The sequence below is a fragment of the Schistocerca nitens genome, chromosome 3, assembly GCF_023898315.1.
Source record: "Schistocerca nitens isolate TAMUIC-IGC-003100 chromosome 3, iqSchNite1.1, whole genome shotgun sequence".
Lineage (NCBI taxonomy): Eukaryota > Metazoa > Arthropoda > Insecta > Orthoptera > Acrididae > Schistocerca > Schistocerca nitens.
Window position 1 is genome coordinate 187,345,547 of NC_064616.1, and position 26,890 is coordinate 187,372,436.

Below are 26,890 nucleotides of genomic sequence, written 5' to 3' on the forward strand. Positions count from 1 at the left end.
CTACACCATGGCAGCGCCGTGTTTTTTTGGGTTTCAGCCGAGATGAAGAGTCTATTTTTGCATATAATATTTCGACGACTGACTGACCCAGTCGTCTTCTACACATCCTGCGAGTGGGATCTTAGGTGTGGTCGCTGCCTGGACTTCAACGAGACTGTGAAGCCTTGTTGGTGTGGCATTCATAGCCAGGTCTCTGCATAGTCTTCTGGTGCTTATTTGTTTTTGTTCCCATATAGTTATCCACAAAATGTACAACATCACGGTGATAAGAAATCAAGCGAAAGAGATACGACCTCTGGGGGCGAACCATCAAGAAAAGTATGGAGCTCCCTCAACTTTACTAGAACCGGCCATAAAGCAACGCTACGCAAGTGAGGAAATATCTGTGAGTACCAGTGAGGATACGGATCTTCGGAATAAACACTGGAGAACATTTTGAATCACTGCCCAAAACAAAATTCATGGTTGCCTGGAAAGACTTCATAGACGCAACACTTGCAGCAGTTAACTGGCTACAGTCACTGCATATCCAACTACCATGGAAAATGGATATCTCATCTTCTTTTATCTACTACCGGTTCTCGAGCTTTCATTATTATCTACACATGAATATACCATATATTCATATGTTTGTACTGGTGCATATCATTTTATCTTATCTCGTACCAACATAACCGCATGAACTTGTACAATATACGAGTTATTCTTTAAGCCCTACGCTAAATTAATCAAACGACGGTGTTTAACTGCTCTGGCGGGCAAGATGACCACCGACATCTTAATATTAAACCGAGTGCGTAATTCGAGATTTGCTTAATATGAAAAGTTCGATTCTAAAGTTTTCCGAAGTCATTATTTCAATAAAATGTAAGTAGTTTCCAGAAAGCTGAAGTCTGGACAACGATATTTGTATTTCCGTATCTCATTTCATGAACATACTCCAGACAATACTCGGTGACAGCTGACTTCTTAGCTGTTTTAGTCGGATGTATTGCTATCTTTCCTTTCAACTCTCCATGATTGTTCCGATGGTCTGTTCCACATACGATACTCGTATACCATACTGGCACGAGATGCGGTTTTATCGAGTCTAAATCATCTTTGACATTGCGCCAGCCGGTGTGGCTGAGCGGTTCTAGGCGCTTCAGTCTGGAACCGCGCGACCGGTACAGTCGTAGGTTCGAATCCTGCCTCGGGCATGAATGTGTGTGATGTCCTTAGGTTAGTTAGGTTTAAGTAGTTCTAAGTTCAATTTTCCAAGTTCAAGGGGACTGACGACCTCAGCTGTTAAGTCCCATAGTGCTCAGAGCCATTTGAACAATTTGAAAATTGCAATAGTTTTCATATTCGTTGGCTGGAGAGAAATTAATTGGATACCATGTTTCCGTAGAGGTGCAGGGTGATTACAATTAAACTTTCGCTACTTGAGAGATCCCCGATGAAAAATGAGTGATCGTAGAACAACGAAACTTCGTGGAAACATTAGCAAGGACATGCGGAAGAGAAAGAAATATATTTTAATTTCCACACGAGATGATTATGTTTCTTAATTGCTCCAGCTTAAAAACGTTGGTCAATGTGACTACCACCTGCATCCTCAACAACCTGAAACGGCACTATAGGTATCATTTCATAATTAACCGCAGCGCTTTTCGAATGTTCAACTGGTCGTAGGTTGTGTTCCAAAAATGAACAGCATAGAGACAGACGTGATGACACTTTCTGCAGAACCTGACCATCATTTTGCAGGACAGTGCTCAAGCACGTACAGTGCAAGCTCTTACTGATTTGGTTGACTAATTGGGCTGCTAAATGCTATACCACCTACTGCACTCCCCTGACTTAAGCCCTTGTGAGTTCAACTCGATTTCTAAACTGAAGGAAACACTTCACGGCATTCACTTCAGAACTGCTACAAAATCGTCTGGCAATAGACCGCGCCGCTCGAACTGTCAACACAACTGGCACTGCTAAGAGTATCGTACGGTTTCCACATCGCTAGCAACGGGTTATAGACAATGCTGGTGACTACTCTGAAGGTCAGTAAAACTTTGAAACACGTATCTATTTTGTACGAGCTATAAATAAATAGTTGCCACTATTAAAGTTCCAACCCTCGTACATAAAACAAACGTTGTTAACGTTTTACATCTTTATTCTGCATGTCTACATATTTGCAGCACTCTGCCCCTAGAGGGCTCCGAATTGTAGCGTGTAACATGGCAGTGTGTAACGTAAGTAAGTCGGCGCGCGAGAAGCAGTGTGCTGTGATCGAGTTTCGAATTCGAAGAGTTAGTCCACGCATGGACTCCTTCAGTATGACAATGCCACACCATACACGAGAGCTGCGCCGTTGCAATAATCTGCCGCCTTGGGTTCACTGTCATTGATTACCTTCCATACAGTCCCGACTTGACCTCATCTGATTTTGATCTGTTTCCAAAACGTAAAGAGTATCTTCGAGGACTTCAGTTTGATAGCGATGAAGCAGTGCAAATGTAAATATGAACAATAAGGAAGTAGAATGTTAATAATTTTAATTTTTTTGAAATACCTTTAAAAGTTATCACATAAAAAAATTCGGAGGCATTACTTTTCAGCACGCGCTCGTAGATAACAGTCTAGAAATTTTTCGCAAGGGCATCCTTTCTTCTTACAGACGATTGTGTCGGGTGTAATTCGATGATGGAAAGAAGCTTAACGAGTTCTATTTGGCCAAAGGACGGCAATGGAGGAACACATCTGACGAAGTAGTATTAGTATTTTAAATTCCCCAATGCTCACGCTGAGGTTTGTGCTGTGACCATCGTAAGGGTCACCGCTGGGAAATGAATACATCTCTGTAGGTGAGGGCTGAGCATTCCCGATGACACCCATGGAACTTGAGTTCTGTGCCTAGTTTTCTCAAGTTATCGGTTTGTAAGACAAGGTTTACTTAATATGAAACTACACTACTGGCCATTAAAATTGCTACACCACGAAGATGACGTGCTACATACGCGAAATTTAACCGGCCGGAAGAAGATGCTGTGGCGACACCTACAACGTGCTGACATGAGGAAAGTTTCCAACCGATTTCTCAGCCACAAACAGCACTTGACCGGCGTTGCCTGGTGAAACGTTGTTGTGATGCCTCGTGTAAGGAGGAGAAACGCGTACCATCACGGTTCCGACTTTGGTAAAGGTCGGATTGTAGCCTATCGCGATTGCGGTTTATCGTATCGCGACATTGCTGTTCGCGTTGGTCGAGATCCAATGACTGGTAGCAGAATATGGAATCGGTGGGTTCAGGAGGGTAATACGGAATGCCGTGCTGGATCCCAACGGCCTCGTATCACTAGCAGTCGAGATGACAGACATCTTATCCGCATGGCTGTAACGGATAGTGCAGCCACATCTCGATCCCTGAGTCAACAGATGGGCTCGTTTGCAAGACAACAACCATCTGCACGAACAGTTCGACGACGTTTACAGCAACAAGGACTATCAGCTCGGAGACCATGGCTGCGGTTACCCTTGACGCTGCATCACAGACAGGAGCGCATGCGATAGTGTACTCAACGACGGACCTGGGTGCACCAACGGCAAAACGTCATTTTTTCGGATGAATCCAGGCTCTGTTTACAGCATCACGATGGTCGCATCCGTGTTTGGCGACGTCGCGGTGAACGCACATTGTATGCGTGTACTCGTCATCGCCATACTGGCGTATCACCCGGCGTGATGGTATGGGGCGCCATCGGTTACACGTCTCGGTCACATCTTGTTCGCATTGACGGCACTTTGAACAGTGGACGTTACATTTCAGATGTGTTACGTCCTGTGGCTCTGCCCTTCATTCGATCCCAGCGAAACTCTACATTTCAGCAGGATAATGCACGACCGCATGTTGCAGGTTCTGTACGGGCCTTTCTGGATACAGAAAATGTTCGATTGCTGCCCTGGCCAGCACATTGTCCAGATCTCTCACCAATTGAAAACGTCTGGTCAATGGTGCCCGAGCAACTGGCTCGTCACAATACGCCAGTCACTACTCTTGATGAACCGTGGTATCGTGTTGAAGCTGCATGTGCAGCTGTACCTGTATACGCCATCCAAGCTCTGTTTGGCTCAATGCCCAGGCGTATCAAGGCCGCTATTACGGCCAGAGGTGGTTGTTCTGGGTGCTGATTTCTCAGGATCTATGCATCCAAATTGCGCGAAAATGTAATCACATGTCAGTTCTAGTATAATATATCTGTCCAATGAACACCCGTTTATCATCTGCATTTCTTCTTGGTGTAGCAATTTTAATGGCCAGTAGTATACTATAAGATTGGGTATCCCCTCTCGACTTGATCGGTGACTTACATAATGCATAATAGCCCAGCGATCATATTTTAAGGCTAAATGCTTTCACTTAGTCTTGCTTACCGGTCGATGGTGGCTTGCGTCGTGGGCGAGCGCGGCCCTGTCTGAGCCGTTGGCGGCGCCAGCGGTGATGACGTCGACGGCATCATACAGTTCCGTGGGCACGCTCCCAGAGCCGTCAACCAGCTCCTGCGACCGCAGCCCGCTCTGCAAAGGAAAATTCGCAAGTCTTGTAACGCCCACAGTAAAATATTCTTCATTTATTTTTAATTACTATGTGCACTCTAATAACATTTCTGCTCCTCGATATAAATAATATCATGCTTCTAAAACGCTGTAATAAAATCGGTGGCACCGTTATGACAGACGTCATCTCTGATTGTAAGCTCATGCCAGTGAAAATGGAAATGAATCAAGTAGTATCATCGTCTATTTATGGTTAACTGTGCTTTTAAGTCCGTTATCTCTTCAACAAGCAACAAAGTTACTGTTAATAGTGGAAAGAAATTTAACTGGAAGAAAAGGGTAGTAATATCTGCAGTAGGAAATGGTAAGCTGTGAAAAACCAACTGTAAAAGGGCCAAAGTGAACTTAAGCTTGTCAAGAACTTAAAGCTGATTTGACACACGAGCGTGCACATCTTGGAATGGCAGCTAATTCCTACATGATTCCACAGCTAATTTGCTTCTTTACTAGCCAGTATAGCAATGGACCATAATAATGGCATAGTTGCTTTGTTGGTTAGCTGTTTTGTCATTGATTTACTTAAGTAACTTCTCAAAGAATTAAATATGGAGGAAGTGATATTACAGCTTAGCAGAATATCAAAAATAAACCAAAGATGTTGGAATACTGGAATGTATATCTAGTCACAAATAGTCAGCGCGGATTCAGGAAGTATCGTTCTTGGGAAACACAACTAGCTCTTTGTTTGCACGAACTAATGAGTGCTGTCGACAGGATTTCTCAGATTGATTCCATATTTCTAAATTTCCAGAAGGCTTTTGACACCGCCACTCAGAAGTGACTTCTAATCAAATTGCGTGCGTATGGAATATCGTCTCAGTTGTGCGACTGGATTCGTTATTTCATGTCAGAAAGATCACAGTTCGTTGTGACTGAAGCAAAGTCATCGAACAAAACAGAAATGAAATCTGGCACTCCCGAAGGAAGTGTTATAGACCCTCTGCTGATCTTAATCTATATAAACGATTTTGGACACAATATGAGCAGCCCTTTTTATGCTACTTGCAGGTGATGTCATTTATCGTCTCGTGAAGTCATAAAAAGAACAAAACAAATTGCAAAATGATTTACACGAGATATCTGTATGATGCGAAAAGTGGCAATATGACTCTAAATAATAACTGTCTAATTAAGCTTTTTCATCCTTCCTCTTCTGGAGTACTGATGTGCCTCATGGAATCCCATCAGATAGGATTGACGGGGTACATCGCAAAAGTTCAAAAAACTAGCAGCTTGTTTTTTATCATAGGGGAAAAGTGTTACGGATATGGTACGCGAATTAGGGTGGCAATCATTAAAACAAAGGCGTATTTCGTTTCGTAGAGATCTTTTCGCGAAATTTCTATCACCAACTTTCTCCCCAACTTTCTCCTCCGTATGCGAAAATATTTTGTGGACGCCCACCTATGTAAGGTGGAAAGGTTATCGCAAGAAAAATGAGAGAAAGTAGAGATTGCACGGAAAGATTTAAGTTGTTCGAGAGTGGAACGGTTGAGAAATAGCTTGAAGGTGGTTCGATGAAGCAGAGTAGTCACGTAGGTGTAGATGGACTAGACACGAAGTAATATGTGTCTCTAACGTACTATCGGTACATTTCTAACTACCCCCCCCCCCCCCCCCCCCAAAAATCAAGTTATTCAAGTCTGTAGATATGAACTGGTGAGAGTTTTTTGAGCCAATGTGATATTTTTTTTTATTTAACGGCGTAGCAGCTAATTTATTTCAATAAGACTGTTGTGATTTACTAATACTCAAAGATTCACGTTTTTCATTTTCAAACAATTTGTTAGGGCAAACCTATTGTTAGATATCTATCCAACTGGGTTATATAACGTTTTACTCGCATTATATCTCTGTTCTCGACATTAACGTTTGAAATGCGTGTTAATGTTTGTATCTGTATGTGTATGTATGACGAATGAAACAGTTTACCCTGATCCTTTATCATGGGTTTCACCGATTGGTGATGACGTGTTTATTGACTTCTGGATAGTCTTCGAAATAGTTCCTCATCGTTGTTTAGTTACCGAAATTTATGCTTACGGAATAACGGGATATACGAATAGATTGACACCTTCCCTAACAAACCAAGGCCATCGTTCTTAATGGGTAGACGTCCTCAAAAGTTAAAATATCTTTCATTGTACCTTAAGGAAGTATGACAGAACTGTTATTGTCCACGATATTTATATACGACCAGTCTGCCAACTATTTAGCTCTCTGAAGTTGCTACTAGACGACACGCACGTATAAAAAAATTCGAGACGTCATTAGATACTGTGAGCTGTTTTCCAGTACGTATTACTAGTATTGGCCTGAAAGGAAGGTCACTAGCGTCTGTCTCACAAAGTGTGCCGAGTATGATATCCCTGCAATTTTTATGATAGTGTATTGCTGGTATTATTATATGGATATCTATATCTTATCCTTGAAATGTGTTGTGGGGAGGCTCTGTATATGTCAGTGATTTTTTAGTTATCTTGGAAAGGGTATACCGCTGCATAGTCCGCCTTGACAGTGAAAGTACATTACGAGAAATGCGAGGAGCTTGGTCGTAAACTCCGAACAACATTGGGGCATCATGTAGCACCGAATGAGCCAGTTATGAGCAAGACTATTAAGAAATTTGAAGCAACGGGTCGTACTGTGAACATCAAAAGCTCTGGGCGTCCTTGAAATTGTCAATCCGAGGTTAACAACGACTTGTGCGTAAGTGTGTTAACGTACGTTCACAGATGTCGATTTATCTTCGTTCTCGGCAGTTGGGTTTATCGGCAGCCATCTTAGACTGTATTTCGACGAAATATCTTCATTTCCATTCATATAAACTTCGGATAAGTCCAGAACTGAAACCAGTCAACCAGCCACTCTAAAAGGAAGCAATGCATTGTTTAGTTTATGGTTCAATGGTTCAAATGGCTCTGAGCACTATGGGACTTAACATCTATGGTCATCAGTCCCCTAGAACTTAGAACTACTTAAACCTAACTAACCTAAGGATATGACACAACACCCAGCCATCACGAGGCAGAGAAAATCCCTGACCCCGCCGGGAATCGAACCCGGGAACCCGGGTGTGGGAAGCGAGAACGCTACCGCACGACCACGAGATGCGGGCTTTAGTTTATGACGAGGCAACAAGCAGATGAGAAGATTGCACGTAAAGTTATTTTCAGTGACGAGGAACTTGTATGTTAATACAAACAGAACTAACGCGAATTGGAACAGAAGATTTTACAGTCATCCACGCTTAAAAAAAGTGTGATAGTGATGATCTGATATGATGGCATCAACGGAACGGACTTTTTTTCAGGATGATAACGAAAAAGTCACTAACATTAACAGAACATCCTCACTACATATTTAAAAAATCACAGATGTCGATATTTTGATACCAATTATGGCTAAACAAGAGCTAAGCTGAATGGAACTTGTTATTTTGAAATGACATCTCAGTCTTAGTGGCCGCATTTTGATCAACGGACACTCTGAATAAATAGTTTCAGCAATAATCTAACACTTGTTGTAGTCTGGACAATTCCTATACTGCATGAAGTGTTCGCTGGTCGACTCACTTCACTCTATATGGACACCACAACTTTTCAGTTACATCCTTACGTTTTAATACCTTGTGATTTATCCTAGGATGTAACGTTAAATTGTATACGTCTGAGGGAAACATCAAACTTTGCTGTAATTCGGCGGGGAACTCAATTTATTATTTTCGAAATCTTTGGACAAGTATGAGAAAGATTGCTGGTGAATTTGATGGAAGGAACACGCAAACTAGTAAGATCACTCGCCAGATTTTGTTTAACAGTGTATTGGGTTGTTGAGAACAGCGTTTTATGTTTAACATTTCCGCTAAAATTAAACTTATTCAAAACTACCAACAAAGCCGTAATCACTTGTAAGTTTTTCATTCCACCCGAATCTCCCATGTCACTACGTCACGTACAATAACGTTCAGCCCAAAAATTTTGAACATTTAAAGTTAGAAGTTTTATTATCACAGTTCATTTACCATGTATTTTTATCGACACCATTTTAAACAACAGTGTATGTACGCGAGGAGCTTAATCGAATTACGGAAGCTGAAAACGACGCTCGTTATGCGCTGCGCCTTCCCCGCTATCATTTAGTCACGGCTGCTGACGCATTACGAAGCTCATACCTTCTCTTCCTTAACGATCCAAGATATGAAACACGGTCCTAATTGCGCCACTGTTTTACGACTCACAGTTACGGTATACAGATTACTCTCTAGTAAAACTCTGTTACTGTTGAACAGGGGTAATTTTTGATGAACAGTAGCTACAGCTTTTAAGCTGCAAACAGTGCCTAAGACATGCCTAAATATTTCATACGCACAGAAGTCTCTATATGGAGGAGTAACTGTAGTAGTATTTATAATGTTAAAATTAGCACTGGAGGAATCTTAGTAAGTCAAAATGATATTGGAAAGTAGATTATTTAAAAAAATGGACTTAAAATCTGAGGTCATCAGTCCCCTAGAACTTAGAACTACTTAAACCTAACTAACCTAAGGACATCACACACATCCATGCCCGAGGCAGGATTCGAACCTGCGACCGTAGCGTCGCGTGGTTCCAGACTGAAGCGCCTACAACCGCTCGGCCACGGCGGCCGTCTATGTAAAAAATATATAGCGTAGTTCTTCAATTTCGACTTAGTTGATCAGTCCTCGGAAAGTAGCTAGGAAACAGCTGCGTTTTGGTCGTCGCATGTGGGCTGGTGTAGTGGCTTGGACAATGGAATCGTAATAATAGGGTGGCGAGTGGATTGCAAATTCAATCTTTTCTTATCCGTTTAGATTTCCCGTTATTTCCTCAAATCACTTGAGAAGGATGTCAAAAGCAACCCTTCAACAAGACGATAGTTGCTTGCACATCCAAATTTTGTCCAAGAGAGCAGCTGCTCTGTCTAAAATGTCGACAAGACGTTAAACTACATCCTTTCTTCCTCCTTTCCTTGCTCCTCTTTTTTTGATGTCATTAGTCTTCTGACTGGTTTGATGCAGCCCGCCACGAATTCCTCTCCTGTTCTAACCTCTTTATCTCAGAGTAGCACTTGCTACCTACGTTCTCAATTATTTGCTGGATGTATTCCAATCTCTGTTTTCCTCTACAGTTTTTGCCCTCTACAGCTCCCTCTAGCATCAAGGAAGTCATTACCTCATGTCTTAACAGATGTCCTATCATCCTGTCCCTTCTCCTTATCCGTGTTTCCCAAATATTCCTTTCCTCTCCGATTCTGCGTAGAACTTCCTCATTCCTTACCTCATCAGTCCACCTAATTTTCAACATTAGTCTGTAGCACCACATCTCAAATGCTTCGATTCTCTTCTGTTCCGGTTTTCCCACAGTCCATGTTTCACTACCGTACAATGCTGTACTCCAGACGCACAGTCTCAGAAATTTCTTCCTCAACTTAAGGCCGGTATTTGATATTAGTAGACTGCTCTTGGCCAGGGATACTTTTTTTGCCACAGCTAGTCTGCTTTTGATGTCCACCTTGCTCCGTCCATCATTGGTTATTTTACTGCCTAGGATGTAGAATTTCTTAACTTCATCTACTTCGTGACCATTAATCCTTATGTTAAATTTCTCGCTGTTCTAATTTTGTACTACTTCTCATTACCTTCGTCTTTCTTCGATTTACTCTCAATCCATACTGTGTACTCATTAGACTGTTCATTCCGTTCAGCAGATCATGTAATTCTTCTTCACTTTCAAAAAAATGGTTCAAATGGCTCTAAGCACTATAGGACTTAACATCTGAGGCCATCAGTCCCCTAAACTTAGAACTACTTAAACCTAACTAACCTAATGACATCACACACATCTATGCCTGAGGCAGGATTCGAACCGGCGACCGTAGCAGCCGCGAGGTTCCGGACTGAAGCGCCTAGAACTGCTCGGTCACCGAGCCCGGCTCTTCACTTTCACTCAGGATAGTAATGTCATCAGTGAATCGTATCATTGATATCCTTTCACCTTGAATTTTAATTCCACTCCTGAATTATTTCCATCATTGCTTCCTCGATGTATAGATTGAACAGTAGGGGAGAGAGGCTACATCCTTCTCTTACACCTTTTTTAATACGAGCACTTCGTTCTTGGTCGTCCACTCTTATTATTCCCTCTTGGCTTTTGTACATATTGTATATGACCCGTCTTTCCCTATAGCTTATACCCATATTTTTTTCAGAATTTCGAACATCTTGCACCATTTTACATTGTCAAACGCTTTTTATAGGTCGACAAATCCTATGAACGTGTCCTGATATTTCTTTAGCCTTGCTTCCATTATTAACCGCAATGTCAGAATTGCCTCTCTCGTTCTTTTACTTTTCCTAAAGCCAAACTGATCGTCATCTAGCGCATCCTCAATTTTCTTTTCTATTCTTCTGTATATTATTCTTGTAAGCAACTTGGATGCATGAGCTGTTAAGCTAATGGTGCGATAATTCTCGCACTTGTCAGCTCTTGCCGTCTTCAGAATTGTGTGGATGATGCTTTTCCGAAAGTCAGATGGTATGTCGCCAGACTCATACATTCTACACACCAGCGTGAATAGTCGTTTTGTTGCCACTTCCCCCAATGATTTTAGAAATTCTGATGGAATGTTATCTATCCCTTCTGCCTTATTTGACCTTAAGTCTTCAAAAGCTCTTTAAAATCCTGATTCTAATACTGGATCCCCTATCTCTTCTAAATCGACTCCTGTTTTTTCTTCTATCACACCAGATAAATCTTCCCCTCATAGAGGCTTTCATTGTATTCTTTCCACCTATCTGCTCTCTCCTCTGCATTTAACAGTGGAATTCCCGTTGCACTCATAATGTTACCACCCTTGCTTTTAATGTCACCGAAGGTTGTTTTGACTTTCCTGTATGCTGAGTTTGTCCTTCCGACAATCATTTCTTTTTCGATGTCTTCACATTTTTTCCTGCAGCCATTTCGTCTTAACTTTCCTGCACTTCCTATTTATTTCATTCCTCAACCACTTGTATTTCTGTATTCCTGAGTTTCCCGGAACATTTTTGTACTTCCTCCTTTCATCAATCAACTGAAGTATTTCTGCTGTTACCCATAGTTTCTTCGCAGTTACCTTCTTTGTACCTATTTTTCCTTCCCAACTTCTGTAATGGCCCTTTTTAGTGATGTCCATTTCTCTTCAACTATACTGCCTATCGAGCTATTATTTATTGCTGTATCTATACCCTTAGAGAACTTCAAGCGCATCTCGTCATTCCTCAGTACTTCCGTATCCCACTTCTTTGCTAATTGATTCTTCCTTACTAATGTCTGAAACTTCAACCTACTCTTCAACGCTGCTGTATTGTGATCTGGGTATATATCTGCTCCTGGGTACGCCTTACAATCCAGTATCTGATTTCGGAACCTCTGTCTGACCATGATGTAATCTAACATATCTTCCCGTATCACCCGGCCTTTTCCAAGTATACCTTCTCCTCTTGTGGTTCTTGAACAGAGTATTCGCTATTACTAGCTGAAACTTGTTACAGAACTCAATTAGTCTTTCTCCTCTCTCATTCCTTGTCCCAAGCCCATATTCTTCTGTAACCTTTCCTTTTTCTCCTTCCCCTACAACTGCATTCCAGTCCCCCATGACTATTAGACTTCCAACCCCCTTTGCATAGCCGGCCGCGGTGGTCTCGCGGTTCTAGGCGCGCAGTCCGGAACCGTGCGACTGCTACGGTCGCAGGTTCGAATCTTGCCTCGGGCATGGATGTGTGTGATGTCCTTAGGTTAGTTAGGTTTAAGTAGTTCTAAGTTCTAGGGGACTTATGACCACAGCAGTTGAGTCCCATAGTGCTCAGAGCCATTTGAACCATTTTGAACCCCTTTGCATACTGCATTGCCCTTTCAATATCCTCATACACTTTCTCTATCGCTTCACCTTCAGCTTGCGACGTCGGCATGTAAACCAGAAGTATCTTTGATGGTGTTGGTTTGCTATCGATTCTGATAACACCGACCCTGTCACTGAACGGCTTCCCGAGCGGTTCTAGGCGCTCCAGTCCGGAACCGCACGTCTGCTAAGGTCGCATGTTCGAATCCTGCCTCGGGCATGGATGTGTGTTATGTCCTTAGGTTAGTAAGGTTTAAGTAGTTTTAAGTTCTAGGGGACTGATGACCTCAGATGTTAAGTCCTATAATGCTCAGAGTCATTTGGCCATTTGAACGGTTCACAAAAACACACTCTCTGCGCTACCTTCCTGTTCATAACGAATCCTACACCTGTTATACCATTTTCTGCTGCTGTTGATATTACCCGATACTCATCTGACCAGAAATCCTTGTCTTCTTTCCACTTCGCTTCACTGACCCCTACTACGTCTAGATTGAACGTTTGCATTTCCCTTTTCAGATTTTCTGGTTTCCCTACCACCTATAAGCTTCTGACATTCCACGCCCCTACTCGTAGAACGTTATCCTTCCGTTGATTATTCAATCTTTTTCCAATGGCAACCTCCTCCTTGGCAGTCCCCTCCCGGAGATGCGAATGGGGGACTATTCCGGAATCTTTTGCCAATGGAGAGATCATTATGACATAACGTGTCTATAATGCAGTGGTTTCCATTGCCTTTTGCATCCTCACGTCGTTGATCATTTCTGATTCTTCCGCCTTTAGGGGCAATTTCCCTCCCCTAGCACAAGAGAGTGCCCTGAACCTCTGTCCGCTCCTCCGCTCTCTTTGACAAGGCCGTTGGCAGAATGAGGGTGACTTCTTATGCCGGAAGTCTTCGGCCGCCAATGCTGATTATTAATCCAAATTTAAGCAGCGGTGGGATTCGAACCCGGGACCGTAGAAGTTTCGGTTATGAATCAAAGATGCTACCTGCCGCAACAGCGACAAGGTGAAACATCAAACTAGACATACGTGTGCAAGACTACGTAACATAAATCTCTTTGTGTAGAGATCTCATTTCCGGAGTTGTAGCAGTTTTACGTATTACAATGACATTCCCTTTTAAATATTCCTATAACATGTCTGGGACGGTTCTCAGCTGCCATTACGTCTGTCGATATTGAGTTGATCTACCGTCGTATCGGACCTTACAGACTTTCAACGAGGGAAAATTGTCGGTGGCTGCTTAGTTGATGCATCGCTTGACAACAAGCATAGATGTATCAATGGTATCTGCTTATACTATAGCTACTGCAATGATACCAAACAGAATTGACTGCTATACGATAGAGGAAGAAAAACAAAACTCACTGGTCAGGAAAGAAGAACATTAAAAAGGCTTCCAACCTTCCATAAACAGGCCAGTGTTTCGGCAGTATCTACAGAAATAAGAAAATAGCAGATAAAAAAAATTCACATATGTGACAAATCTCTTATAAACCAGAGGATTTAGTGGTACAAAGAGCATAAAATATGGTTCCATTGTTTTTTAGTCATCAGTCTGCTGACTGGTTCGACGTGGCACGCCAAGAATTCTTCTCTCTTGTACTAACCTCTTCATTTCATAGTAACACTTGCCCCCAACGTTCTCAATTATTTTTGTTGGACATATTCCAGTCTCTGGACGTTCCGTACAGCTTTCACACTCTACTGCTTCCTCTAGTACCATGGAAGATATTCCCTCATGTCTTAACACTTGGCCCATCATCTCGTCCTTTCTTCTTGTCATTCTTTACCGTATTTTTCTTTCTTCGCCGATTCTTCAGAGAATCTCCTCAATCGTTATTTTATCAGTCCACCTAATTTTCCAACATCCATCTTAGCACCACATCTCAAACGCTTCGATTCTCTCTTTACCCGTTTTCCGACAGTCCTTGATTCACCACCATACAATGTCAAACGTACATTCTCAGAAAGTTCTTCCTTAAATTAAGGCCGGATGTTCGTCGTTGTGGCGGTTTGAATTCGCGCGCTGGCCGCTGTGGCCGAGCATTCCTAGGCGCTTCAGTCCGGAACCGCGCTGCTGCTACGGTAGCAGGTTCGAATCCTGCCTCGGGCAGGGATGTGTGTGATGTCCTTAGGTTAGTTAGGTTAAGTCCCATAGTGCTTAGAGCCATTTGAACCATTTTTTTTCTTATCGAGTACCAGCACTGGATTTCGCCTATGCATTTACGAATGTTTCCTAGAGTGATAGTAACACAGCACAGCTCACATACATTTAGCAGAAGAAAACCACATCCAACACACGAAGTTAACTCAAAACTTATTTGGGAGTAAAATTGTACGAATTTACGAAATAGAATACTAACATGGGGTTATGCAGCGATAAAAAAGTTGAAGGCTTCAATTCATGGACATAAAATTCAGATACTGCGTATAAAATATGTTGCTGGAATATATACCACAAACTAATTTTGGATACCGCAAGTATATAGGGATCATGATCATAATGCGGAGTTGACATCTGCATGATAGCATTAATGTCAATTGTATGTTAACTTACATGCTATGAAGAAACTCTGTTGTCGGAATAATGAACACTGGCATCCAGTGTGGCAAAATGTTATCACAGATAATTTGAGATTGCTTCTAAAATATTCGGAAATACTTTCGGCGAAGCATTCGTGGATATTGTGTAGCGCCCAACATGCCGCTTCAGTATCGTGAAGACAATATCAATCACATTTTGCACAAAACAGATAACTCATCTGGGAGTGAAGCGGACAGGGATTTTTGTATAGAGTGAGACAGTTTCATTGCCATGCACAGAGGTCATCAGTCGTCACATCAGTGTATATCGGAAATAATGGACAAGTCATGGAATGCCTCGTAATATCGTGTTGGACCTGCTTTTGCCTGGCGTACTGCAGCGGCTCGACGTGGCATGGTCTCAACAAGTCCCTGCCGAAATATTGAGCCATGCTGCCTCTATAGACGACCATAACTGCGGAAGTGTTGCCGGTGCAGTATGTTGTGCACGAGCTGACCTTTCGAGTATGTTCCATAAATGTTTAATGGGATTCATGTCAGGCGGTCTGTAACGCCAAATCATTTGTTTGAATTGTCCAGAATGTTCTCAAACCAATAGCGAAGAACTGTGACATGGCGCATTACTATCCATAAAAATGTTATCGCTGAATGACTGCAAATGGTCTCCAAGTTGCCGAACATAACTATTCCCAGTCAATGATCGGTTCAGTTGGACCAGAGAATCGGTTCAATGTAAACACAGCCCACACTATTATGGAACCGTAACCAGCTTACACAGTGCCTTGACAACTTGGGTCCATGGGTTTGTGGGTCTGGCCATACTCTAATCCTACCATTAGCACTTACCAACTGAAATCGGGACCAGATAACGGTTTACCAGTCGTCTAGGGTCCAACCGATATGGTCACAAGGCTAAGGGAGGCGTTGCAGACGATGTCGTGCTGTCAGCAAAGACACTGGCATCGGTCGTCTGCTGCTGTAGCCCACCAACGTCAAATTTCGTCGTACTATCATAACGGATACGTTCATCATACGTTGCACATTGATTTCTGCGGTTTTTCACGCAGCGTTGCTTGTCTATTATCACCGACAACTCTAAGCAAACGCCGCTGCTCTTGGATGTTTGGCACAGCGTTATCCGTAGTGAGAGGTAATGCCTGAAATTTGGTATTGTCGGCACACTCTTGATACTGTGGATATCGGTATACTGAATTCCCTAACGATTTCCGAAATGGAATGTTCCATGTGTCTAGCACCAACTACCATTCCGTGTTCAAAGTTTAATTTCCGTCGTGCGGCAATAACCACATCGGAAACCTTTTCACACTAATCACCTAAGCACTGAAAGATTTCAAAGTAAATAAATCACCAGGTCCAGATGGAATCCCCGTTCGATTTTACGAAGCGTACTCTACAGTGTTTGGTCCTTACCTAGCTTGCATGTATCGTGAATCTCTCGCCCAGCACAGTCCCAAGTGACTGAAAAAAGGCGCAGTTGAGTCCAGTATATAAGAAGGGTAAAAGAACGGTCCTGCAAAATTACAGACGAATATCCCCAACTTCTGTTCGTTACAGAATCCTTGAGCATATTCGGAGTTTGAATATACACAGCTGGCCAACGTAAATGCAACACCCTGAAGGAAGCATCCGAATCAAGTGAAATTTACATCATGGGTTTGCAGCGATGAGATATGCAACTGATTAGAATTTCAGCGCAGACGCACATCACGCGCGCCTGTGGCGCACCTCATAGCGCCATTTAAGGCTTGGCGATTTCGACGAGTGTACGTTCGGCACGTGTGTTTACCTTGTGGTTGTTTCACAAGACGATCAGTTATGCCTCGTAGACAACAGCGAACATCTTTTGATCAAGTATCCGAGTTCGACAGAGGAAGGATAGTGGCTTACCGAGATTGTGGATTATCATACAGAGAAATCGCTAGTCGTGTTGGACGAAACCAAACAACTGTAATGCGGATATGTGACCGTTGGGTGCAGGAGGGTACGACGGACCGACGTGGTCGATCGCATTCACCTCGGTGCACCACTGCACGTGCTGATAGGCAAATTGTGCGCATGGCAGTGACGGATCGCTCAGTGACATCCCGAACCATAGCACAGCACATTGCGTCTGTAACGCATCATCCAGTGTCTGCGCGTACCATTCGACGCCGTTTACAGCAGAGTGGTCTGTCCGCAAGACGTCCATTGCTTCGTCTACCATTGACGCAGAACCACAGACGTCTCCGTCGCCAATGGTGTGATGACAGACGGATGTGGACGGCAGAATGGAATGACGTTGTCTTTACTGACGAGGCACGCTTCTGTCTGCAGCACCACGATGGTCGGATTCGAGTGTGGAGACACCGTGGAGAGAGGATGCTGGACAGCTGCATTATGCACCGCCACACTGGTCTTGCACCGGGTATTATGGTATGGGGCGGCATTGGATATTACTCTCGCACGCCTCTAGTATGCGTTGCCGGCACTTTAAATAGCCGGCGCTACATATCCGAGGTGCTGGAGCCAGTTGTCCTTCCTTACATTCAGGGCTCGGCCACAGCCATATTTCAACAGGATAATGCGCGACCACACGTGGCACGCATTGTCCAAAGGTTCTTCGTCAATAACCAGATTGAATTGCTTCCCTGGCCGGCTCGCTCTCCGGATCTTTCGCCGATAGAAAACATGTGGTCCATGGTTGCTCAACGAGTGACCCAGATTACATCCCCAGCTGCCACACCAGATGATCTTTGGCAACGTGTGGAAGCTGCTTGGGCTGCTGTACTCCAGGAACACATCCAACGTCTCTTTGACTCAATGCCGAGACGTGTGGCAGCGGTGATCTCCAACAATGGCGGCTACTCTGGCTACTGATTCTGGCAGGAACCACTTGTCACAGACGTCTATAAACGTAATCATTTGATACTTGGTCAACATGTTATCTACAAAATAAATCTTGTTGTGCTACCTCTTGTCTTTCTTGGTGTTGCATTTACGGTGGCCAGCAGTGTAATATACTTTCTAGAGACTGAGACGCTTATGTCCACGAATCAGCATGGTTTTCAAAAGCATCGCTCGTACGAAACTCAGCTTGCCCTTTTCTCACATGATATCCTGCGAGCTATGGATGAAGGGTAACAGGCAGACTGCATATTTATAGATTTCCGAAAAGCAAATGGCACTGTGCCCCAAAGCAGGTGGTTAACGAAGGTACGAGCTTGTGGAATAAGTTCACAGATAGGTGAGTGGCTCGAAGACTTCTTAAATAGTAGAACCCAATATGCTGTCCTCGACGGAGAGTGTTCATCGGAGACTAGGGTATCGTCAGGAGCGCCCCAGAGAAGTGTGACAGGACTGCTGCTCTATATACATAAATGATTTGGCGGACAGTCTGGGCAGCAATCTGCGGTTGTTTGCTGATGATGCCGTAGTGTACGGTAAGATGTCGAAGTAGGGAGGTAAAAGACGACTTACACAAAATTTCCAGTTGGTGTGATGATTTGCAGTTAGCCCTAAACGTGGAGAAATGTAAGTTAAGTAGGATGAGCAAACCTGTGTAAGGTGGAAGCTTGAATGAATGTTAATTTCGCACGTTACATGAGATTTTATGTTGTAACAAGTAGATGGGTATGTCACCTGACATACTTCGATGATGGTGAGCAGATTTGCCTATCAAAACGTACAGAAGGTAATGCCAAAAGGGATGACACTCGATTCGATGGTATTAGCACACCGAACCCAAATCCTGCATGTCAATGAGCAAAAGGTGAAAAAAGCTGCTAGAAGAAACGTGTTAGTTTGGGGGCAGATGCGAGTTGCGCCGTCATAGCCTGAATACAACGAAAGGCTTCTAAGAGGAGTTGGGGACCCACGGCAAGAGAGGCAATGAACGCGCCGGGAAATACATCGAGGGGAGCAGGTAGTGGCCCAGCACTGCCTGGGACGGAGAAATTCTTTAAAAAACTGCGTTGGGGAATTTCCAGATGGCTACCAACAGATCAGAAACGCAGTTATTGATTATGTGAAAGGTCCGTGGTGCTCTCGTGATGTATGTGTGTAACTTTTAGGCGTCAGGAGCGGGCACAAAATGTCAGATCGGCTAAAATAAATTCGGAAGGAGTAGAAGTGGCGATATTTCGACGTAGTTTAAAGGTAGGCCCTTTGCGATTGGCAGGGATGGTTTCGACGAGATGCAAGGAATGCTCCCATTGGTCTGAAAAAGCCGTGACGTGAAGCACGAAAGGACACAGGTGGGGGACAGTTTGCTACAAAAGACAGAATACCGAAAACTTCGGGGACTCTCCTCTGACCCAGTGTCAAGTGAAGAACAGGGCGCCTCGTGCCCTGTACGACGCCAAAAGATGAATTTTGTGTGAACACTGCGTTCACTTTGGCTGACATTCAGCTAGGAATTAGCTGAAGAGTCGTCTAGCTCTGATAGCGGAGAAACGAAACAGCCACGTAGATAATTGTTCTTGCGAGAACTGAGAGGGTGTTGAAGTATACACGCTGCTCCATCTATTCCCGTGTACATCGCCATATTTTCCAGACTAGGGAGGAGTGCATGTTTTCTTGCCTAACGAGTAACATAGGACAGTTTCAGCTAATAAAATCAGTAAAGACTTTTGATTAATTTTTTATAGGATTTTCAGAGGGCAAGAGCAGCCATGCAGTCGACAGCATGTCGCAGCTGAAGGTAAATGCAGCTGGCAGAGGCGTAAAACTGTTGGATCACCAGCTTGCGTCCACTGTGAGCATGAGCAACCTTGAGGAATCTTTTGCTCATCTTGTCACAAAAACTAACCATTCTCCGTAGACTTGATTGTCATTCTAAATAGTACTGAACTTAGAACCGGAATCGGATATTTTGTCGTAATATTGGCCAACTCACAGTGCTTCACTGTCTAGAAGTAAAAAAAATCTTGTAGAGAACCTTCTATTTAAGTTTGATATTGTTGTGTTCAGTATTAGTTCTGCTAGTCAGGATATAAAACGTTCTCTTGACAACTGTCCTGAAATTGTCATGTCACAATCTACGTAAGCCCGTGTGCTTCTTTGACAACAGTACAGAAATTAAATTTTGTACAGCTAAACACCGATATCCTCTGTCATAGAATAAGGGTCCACCCGTACCCCCAGTAATTTATTCTAGTGACGTTAACGCACTCACAGGGTGTTTTTGCTGATGTATGACGAGTGTGAAAGGGAGCGGAGTGTCAGACCTGTAATGTTCGGATACAGTTTTGCTATTGTCCATTCTGACACGGTCAAGTCTAAATATCTGGGCATAACGTTGCCAGAACGATATGAGATGGAACGAGCATAAGCCGGCCGGAGTGGCCGAGCGGTTCTAGGCGCTACAGTATGGAGCCGCACCACCGCTACGGTCGCAGGTTCGAATCCTGCCTCGGGCATGGATGTGTGTGATATCCTTAGGTTAGTTAGGTTTAAGTAGTTCTAAGTTCTAGGGGACTGATGACCTCAGAATTTAAGTCCCATAGTGCTCAGAGCCATTTGAACCATTTGGAACGAGCATATGAGAAGTGTGGTAAGGAAGGTGAATGGTCGACTTCGCTTTATTGGGGGAAATTTAGGAATGAGTGGCTCACCTGTAAAGGAGACCGCATATAGGATGCTGGTACGACCTGTTCTTGAGTACTGCTCTAGTGCTTGGGATCCATACCAGGTAGGATTGAAGGAAGACGTCGAAGCAATTCAGAGGCGGACTGCTAGATTTGTTAGTGGCAGGTTCTAACAACATGTAAGTGTTACGGAGATGCTTCGGGAACTCAAATGGGAATCGCTGGATGGAAGGCGACGTTTTTAGAGAAACACTGTTAAGAAAATTTACATATGAAGCTCACAGCCGAACGATTCTACTGCAGCCAACATATTGCACATGAGCACCATGAAGGTAAGATGCGATAAATTAGGGCTCATACGGAGGCATATAGAAAGATTTTTCCCCTCGATCTACTTGCGAGTGGAACAGGAAAGGAAGTGAGTAGTAGTGTGATAAGGGTACCCTCCGCCACGCACTTTACGGTGGCTTGCGGAGTATCTATGAAGATGTAGAAATGATAGCTCCGTCAGTGCACTGCCCTTTCATACCTTGTGTACGCGATACTACCGCCATGTGTATATCGCTATCCCATGAATTTTTTCACATCAGTACATCAACCTGAGTCAAGTGGCAACTTGATATGCGAAATAGTTTCGCTCATACTGATTTTTACAGAAGACGTGTTTGTTTAGCTCAGATGAATAAAATTTGGAAAGTTTTGGTAAGTTACTATGGGACCAAACTGCTGAGGTCACCGGTCCCTAGGCTTACACACTACTTATTCTAACTTAAACTAACTTACGCTAAGGACAACGCACACACCTATGCCAGAGGGAGGACTCGAACCTCCGACGGGGGGAACCGCGCGAACCGTGGCAAGGCGCCCAAGACCACGCGGCGCTCAGGTGAATAACTGAAATATTGCACGGTCATCAAATTAATCATTTTGACCAGTGCAGATAGAGCCCGTTAAAATGACGCATCTGGGTTTCGGGGAGGCGAATCTGCCCCGGATCGAATTAGCCTCGCGTTCTAACGGTGAGGGCTGGTGAATCGGCTAGCCGTCTAGATGAATAAGGTGCTCGTACTCACGCCCCGCCTCCGAGATTTGAGCCGAATAATTTAGAAACGCAGGTACCGAATTTAATGAGTTCTAACAAAAGTAATTGTAAAATGGAAACTTTCACTGTTGCTGTGGTCTAAGGGATTTCACTTCAAAAGCCGACCTTTCGTCCCCATCTACGGAGGACATTTTCAAGTGGAATCGTTGCTTTGTTGAATGTCCGATTCACACCCTGACTCACTACTAGCTACAGCAAAATTCCGATTCCGTGAGCTTCCATGCAGTGGCGTGACGTCGCATGTTTTGAATACGCGAGCGCAACTGGCCGTTGTCGACTGCCGTCGTCCGCTGTTACTATCATCCCATGTTGGAAGACAGCTTCACATCTTCTTCAGCACCGGAACTGTTTAAACATTGCCTCACAACCACGTATTTCAAATGAAACGAAGAATTCTACGGATCGTGTCGTTATTGGGAGCCCCTTAAGCCCGGTTATAGCGAAATTCTTTACGGAAAAATTCGATGAGCAGGCATTGGAAACTGTGAAGAAGGAACTGAATATTTGGTTCCGTTACGTGGATGATACATTTGTTTTGCGGCGGGGTGGCAAGGAGCAACTGGATCGTTTTCACACACATCTGAACGTGATCAATCCGGAGAGTGTTTACGAAGGAGGAGGAGGCAGGCTGAAGATTAAATTTTCTTGATGTACCAGTTTTCAAGAAAGATGATGGTAGCTTGGGCCACACGGTTTACTGAAAACCCACGCATACAGACCGTTACCTACACCGGGATTCGAACCACCACACACAATAAAAGCGAGGTGTCATAAAAACTTTGGCGGATAGAGCAAGGAAAATCTGTCAACCAGAGCTCCTTGACTCAGCATTAAAACATCTCACCACTGCATTGTTCGAGAATGGTTATTCGTTCGCTGAGGCGAAAAGAGCGTTAAGACCACCGCGTAGAAATCATAGTGATGCTCAAGCGCCGGTGAAATCCAAAGTTTTTCTGCCATTCATTAAAGACGTGAGTGACCGCATAGGAAAAATCTTGAGAAAGCGGAACATCGCAGTAATTTACACACCCACCCGCAAGTTACAAGATAATCTAAAATCGGCCAAGGATGCTCGCTAACCGCTGAAAATGGCTGGAATTTATATGAAAAAAATGTGTGTGAAATCTTATGGGACTTAACTGCTAAGGTTATCAGTCCCTAAGCTTACACACTACTTAACCTAAATTATCCTAAGGGCAAACACACACACCCATGCCCGAGGGAGGACTCGAACCTCCGACGGGATCAGCCGCACAGTCCATGACTGCAGCGCCCTAGACCGCGCGGCTAATCCCACGCGGCGGAATTTATATGATTCCGTGTAGTTGTGGGGAGGTGTACGTGCGTACTACAAAAAGAACTGTGAAAAAACGACTCGAAGAGCACAAGGGCAATTGCAGAAGAGGGGAGACTGACAGATCAGCTGTTGCGGATCATGCTTTACAGCCAGGAGACCACCATATTCATTTTGACCGGACTCAAGTACTGGCAGCCACAAACGGATACCACGAAAGGCTATACAGAGAACTTTAATACAAAGGAGGGCGTAAAATTTAATGAAATTTGGATTACGGTGCCGAAGAAGATGTGAAGCTGTCTTCCACCATGGGATGATAGTAACAGCGGACGACGGTCAGTCGACAACGGCCAGTTGCGCTCGCGTATTCAAAACGTGTGACGTCACGCCAGTGCCCGGAAGCTCGCGGAAGCGGAATTTTGCTGCAGTCAGTAGCGAGCCAGGGTGTGAATCGGAAATTCAACAAAGCTACGATACCCCTTGAAAATGTCCTCCGCAGATGGGGACGAAACGTCGGGTTTTGAAATGAAACCCCTTGGACCACAGCATAATATGGTTCAAATGGCTCTGAGAACTATGGGACTTAAATTCTGAGGTCATCAGTCCCCTAGAACTTAGAACTACTTAAACCTAACTAACCTAAGGACATCACACACATCCATGCCCAAGGCAGGATTCGAACCTGCGACAGTAGCGGTCGTGAGGTTCCAGACTGAAGCGCCTAGAACCGCTCGGCCACTCCGGCAGGCACAGCATAATAGCCCGGAATATTTTACTAATTGTAACAAAAGTAAATCAGGAAACGTAGGTCTGAGCAACAGCAGAAATCAACTGATCGTGTTGCGCTAGTTTGCTAATGTGTACGAGACGCCGTCCACCACTACACCCCAGAAACCAAATTGCAATTAAAACAGTATGTAGGAGACGTAGCTCTGCACAAAGAAACGATGTCAGATCCATTTGCCGGAAAGGATACCCAGTATTTCTGTGGTACATAGTCTTATCAATATTTTTTTTAGTTGGTTGGTTGGTTGGTTTGGGGAAGGAGACCAGACAGCGAGGTCATCGGTCTCATCGGATTAGGGAAGGAAGTCGGCCGTGCCCTTTGAAAGGAACCATCCCGGCATTTGCCTGGAGCGATTTAGGGAAATCACGGAAAACCTAAATCAGGATGGCCGGACGCGGGATTGAACCGTCGTCCTCCCGAATGCGAGTCCAGTGTCTAACCACTGCGCCACCTCGCTCGGTTTTTTTTTATTTTTTATTTTTTTTTTAGTTTTCCATGTCTAATATAAGGAATAAACGTTAATCAGCGGTTCTTCTTTTCCCTCACTCCAGTGTGCTTATGTTACAGGAATATTTCTTACACGCAACCTTCGATGTAAGGAAATCTGTAAGAACTTTCTTTGTAACTGTAGTAACACATTTCGTTATTTAGACGAATAATTTCCGCCGACGCAGATTTAAAAAAATTGACGATGTCCTAATGCTATTTCTAAGTGTCCCAATACTTTCTCGTTCCACAAATCAAAGATTATTTACGATTTCGCTTCACAGTGCGAACTGCATTCCCTGCATTCCTAACTTTTGTACTTCGTGTAATAGCGAGGCCGAAAACTTCCAGACAACAAACTAGAAATAGAATACTGTGTACACACAAACACACACACACACAAACAATATATCCAAAATGTTCGATATACCGTAGGGAATATACTGCAGAAGATCACCCAATGTGAGAAAGTCCAGCCTTTGTGCTGAAAATCACTAACTCCTTGAGAGTAAAATTACCTTTCATCGATGACTTATTACTTTTTCATTTTGAGCTTTCACTGGGTAAATATAGCCAACACAGCAGATTTCTGTTGGGTTGTCAGTAGAATTTCTGTATTTTCCTTGCAGACATCGAAACCCCTAAATTTTATGTTCAATAAAACTAGACTTCCATCAAAGATAACAGAAACAAGCGAAGACTTTTTTCTGACATAAAAATAGATCGAGAATATGACAACTACGCAGTTACACAATGAATATGACAAAGCAAAATGTCATAGTTCATAAACAACGTTAAGGTCATGTTAAATGTAATTAAGTAGTGTCCATACAACGAACAAATGTATATCTGTATTTATGATCTGATTTTACTCGTGTACCACTTGAAAACTACCCATGCTCGTACCTAGTAGCGGAAATAAAATAACTTAAAAAGAATTTGCATCTCTCATTGAACACACATGTAAAAATGTATTTCATACAATTTATTGAAGCTGCAGAACAGAATACACAAAATACATTAAAAAAGAATTTGTTTTCAAAGGTCACAAACAATAACACATTTATTTTGTAGATTAACTGATCGGAGGCAAATCAATCCGGTACTTGTTAATGAGCAAAAATGAGTGTGAAATCTTATGGGACTTAACTGCTAATGTCATCAGTCCCTAAGCTTACACACTACTTAACCTAAATCATCCTAAGGACGAACACACACATCCATGCCCGAGGGAGGACTCGAACCTCCGCCGGGAGCAGCCGCACAGTCCATGACTGCAGCGCCTCAGACAGCTCGGATAGTGCCGCGCGACTGTTAATGAGCGTTGGCAACAATGCAACAATATCGAATTCCTGACCTGGACAATGTCCTAGTGAAGTTTGTTCTCCTCCTTCGACACGTTATGAAGCGTCAGGTGTGGCTATGATGAGCGTTTATATAGCATAGTGTAATGTTGTTTTTATTGTTGTAAAAAGTGTGAAATGGAAGATCTATGTATGGGGGGAGGAGGGGTAAAAACGGACAGATCATCACTGATAGTGCTCCACTCTTACTTCTTTAGGAACTGTGGATAGATTTGAGATTTAGCTCACGACACTCGTACGTAAATAGTCAGCTATTGCGCAGTTTTGTGCCACGAACTCTTCTCTCCCTGAAAGCGAAATGCTAGCTATAAAACTTATTTCCTCACTAGAAGTAGAATCTGTTACTCCACAACGTGAACCACCGCACTAGCTGGTGTTAGCAATTCTATTGCGGAGGAGTGCCATTTATTCATAACCACAAAATGTTGCAAACAGCTTAGAACTCACTTTTAGATGACCATACACGCGTTCTTTTACATTAAGTTATTTAGTAAATTCGTGTAGATTACCGTTTTGTTTGTTATCATAAGGCGTTTTTAAGAAGTTAAACAGCTGCTATTACATATACGCTTTTATGACCTTTTTTGGTGACCTCGTGTTGCACGGCAGCAATCAAATAAATATGCACTGCCTCTGATCCTTATCGAATGGACGGTGGACAGGTTGAACACAGTTCAGGAAGCTCGAAACACGTGCACCATGTGGTGAGAAATGAACTGGTATGTTACCAGCAGGATGGCGGCAAACCACAAGGCTGAGAGTGTCTCGTGTTAAACATCTATACATACATTTATGGAACCAGGACACGAGACAATAGCGATAGTGACGCATTCTCCTGAACGGTACATTAAAATTGTCAGTCATCTGAATGCTAATAGCAAAAATACGATAGGTGCCTGTGAATGGCTTCTTACTCTCCCTCATTGCTCCAATGTTCAACAAAACCAACCAAACTCAGGGACCGCTTGTTGCCTAATTTCACTTCTGTGCTATACTTGAGACATACTACACAGAATCGCAAAAAATACCTAATAAGGAGCGTTTGATAACCTGTTCCTTTCTTTTATATACGGGAGTTTTGAAGAGGAAAAGTAAATATTTCGAGAGTGACGTATGCTCATTTCTCAGTAGAGATAGAATTAAAATTTTTGTAGAACACTTCTCACGCGTGCGGAAGTGTGAAGGGCAGATATCACTAGATTATTGACTGTTGTGACTGATTTC

At 43.4% G+C, this 26,890-nt stretch overlaps 1 protein-coding gene across 1 annotated transcript in view; it reads right to left on the reverse strand.

Annotated features, from left to right (window-relative positions):
- The window catches only part of LOC126249545 (cuticlin-5), a 339,366-nt gene that overhangs the window by 134,373 nt on the left and 178,103 nt on the right, over window positions 1-26,890 (reverse strand). Inside the window, exon 3 of the mRNA XM_049951209.1 lies at window positions 4,414-4,557. Within this exon, the coding sequence (XP_049807166.1) occupies window positions 4,414-4,557 (144 nt within the window). The remainder of the gene's footprint in view (window positions 1-4,413; window positions 4,558-26,890) is intronic.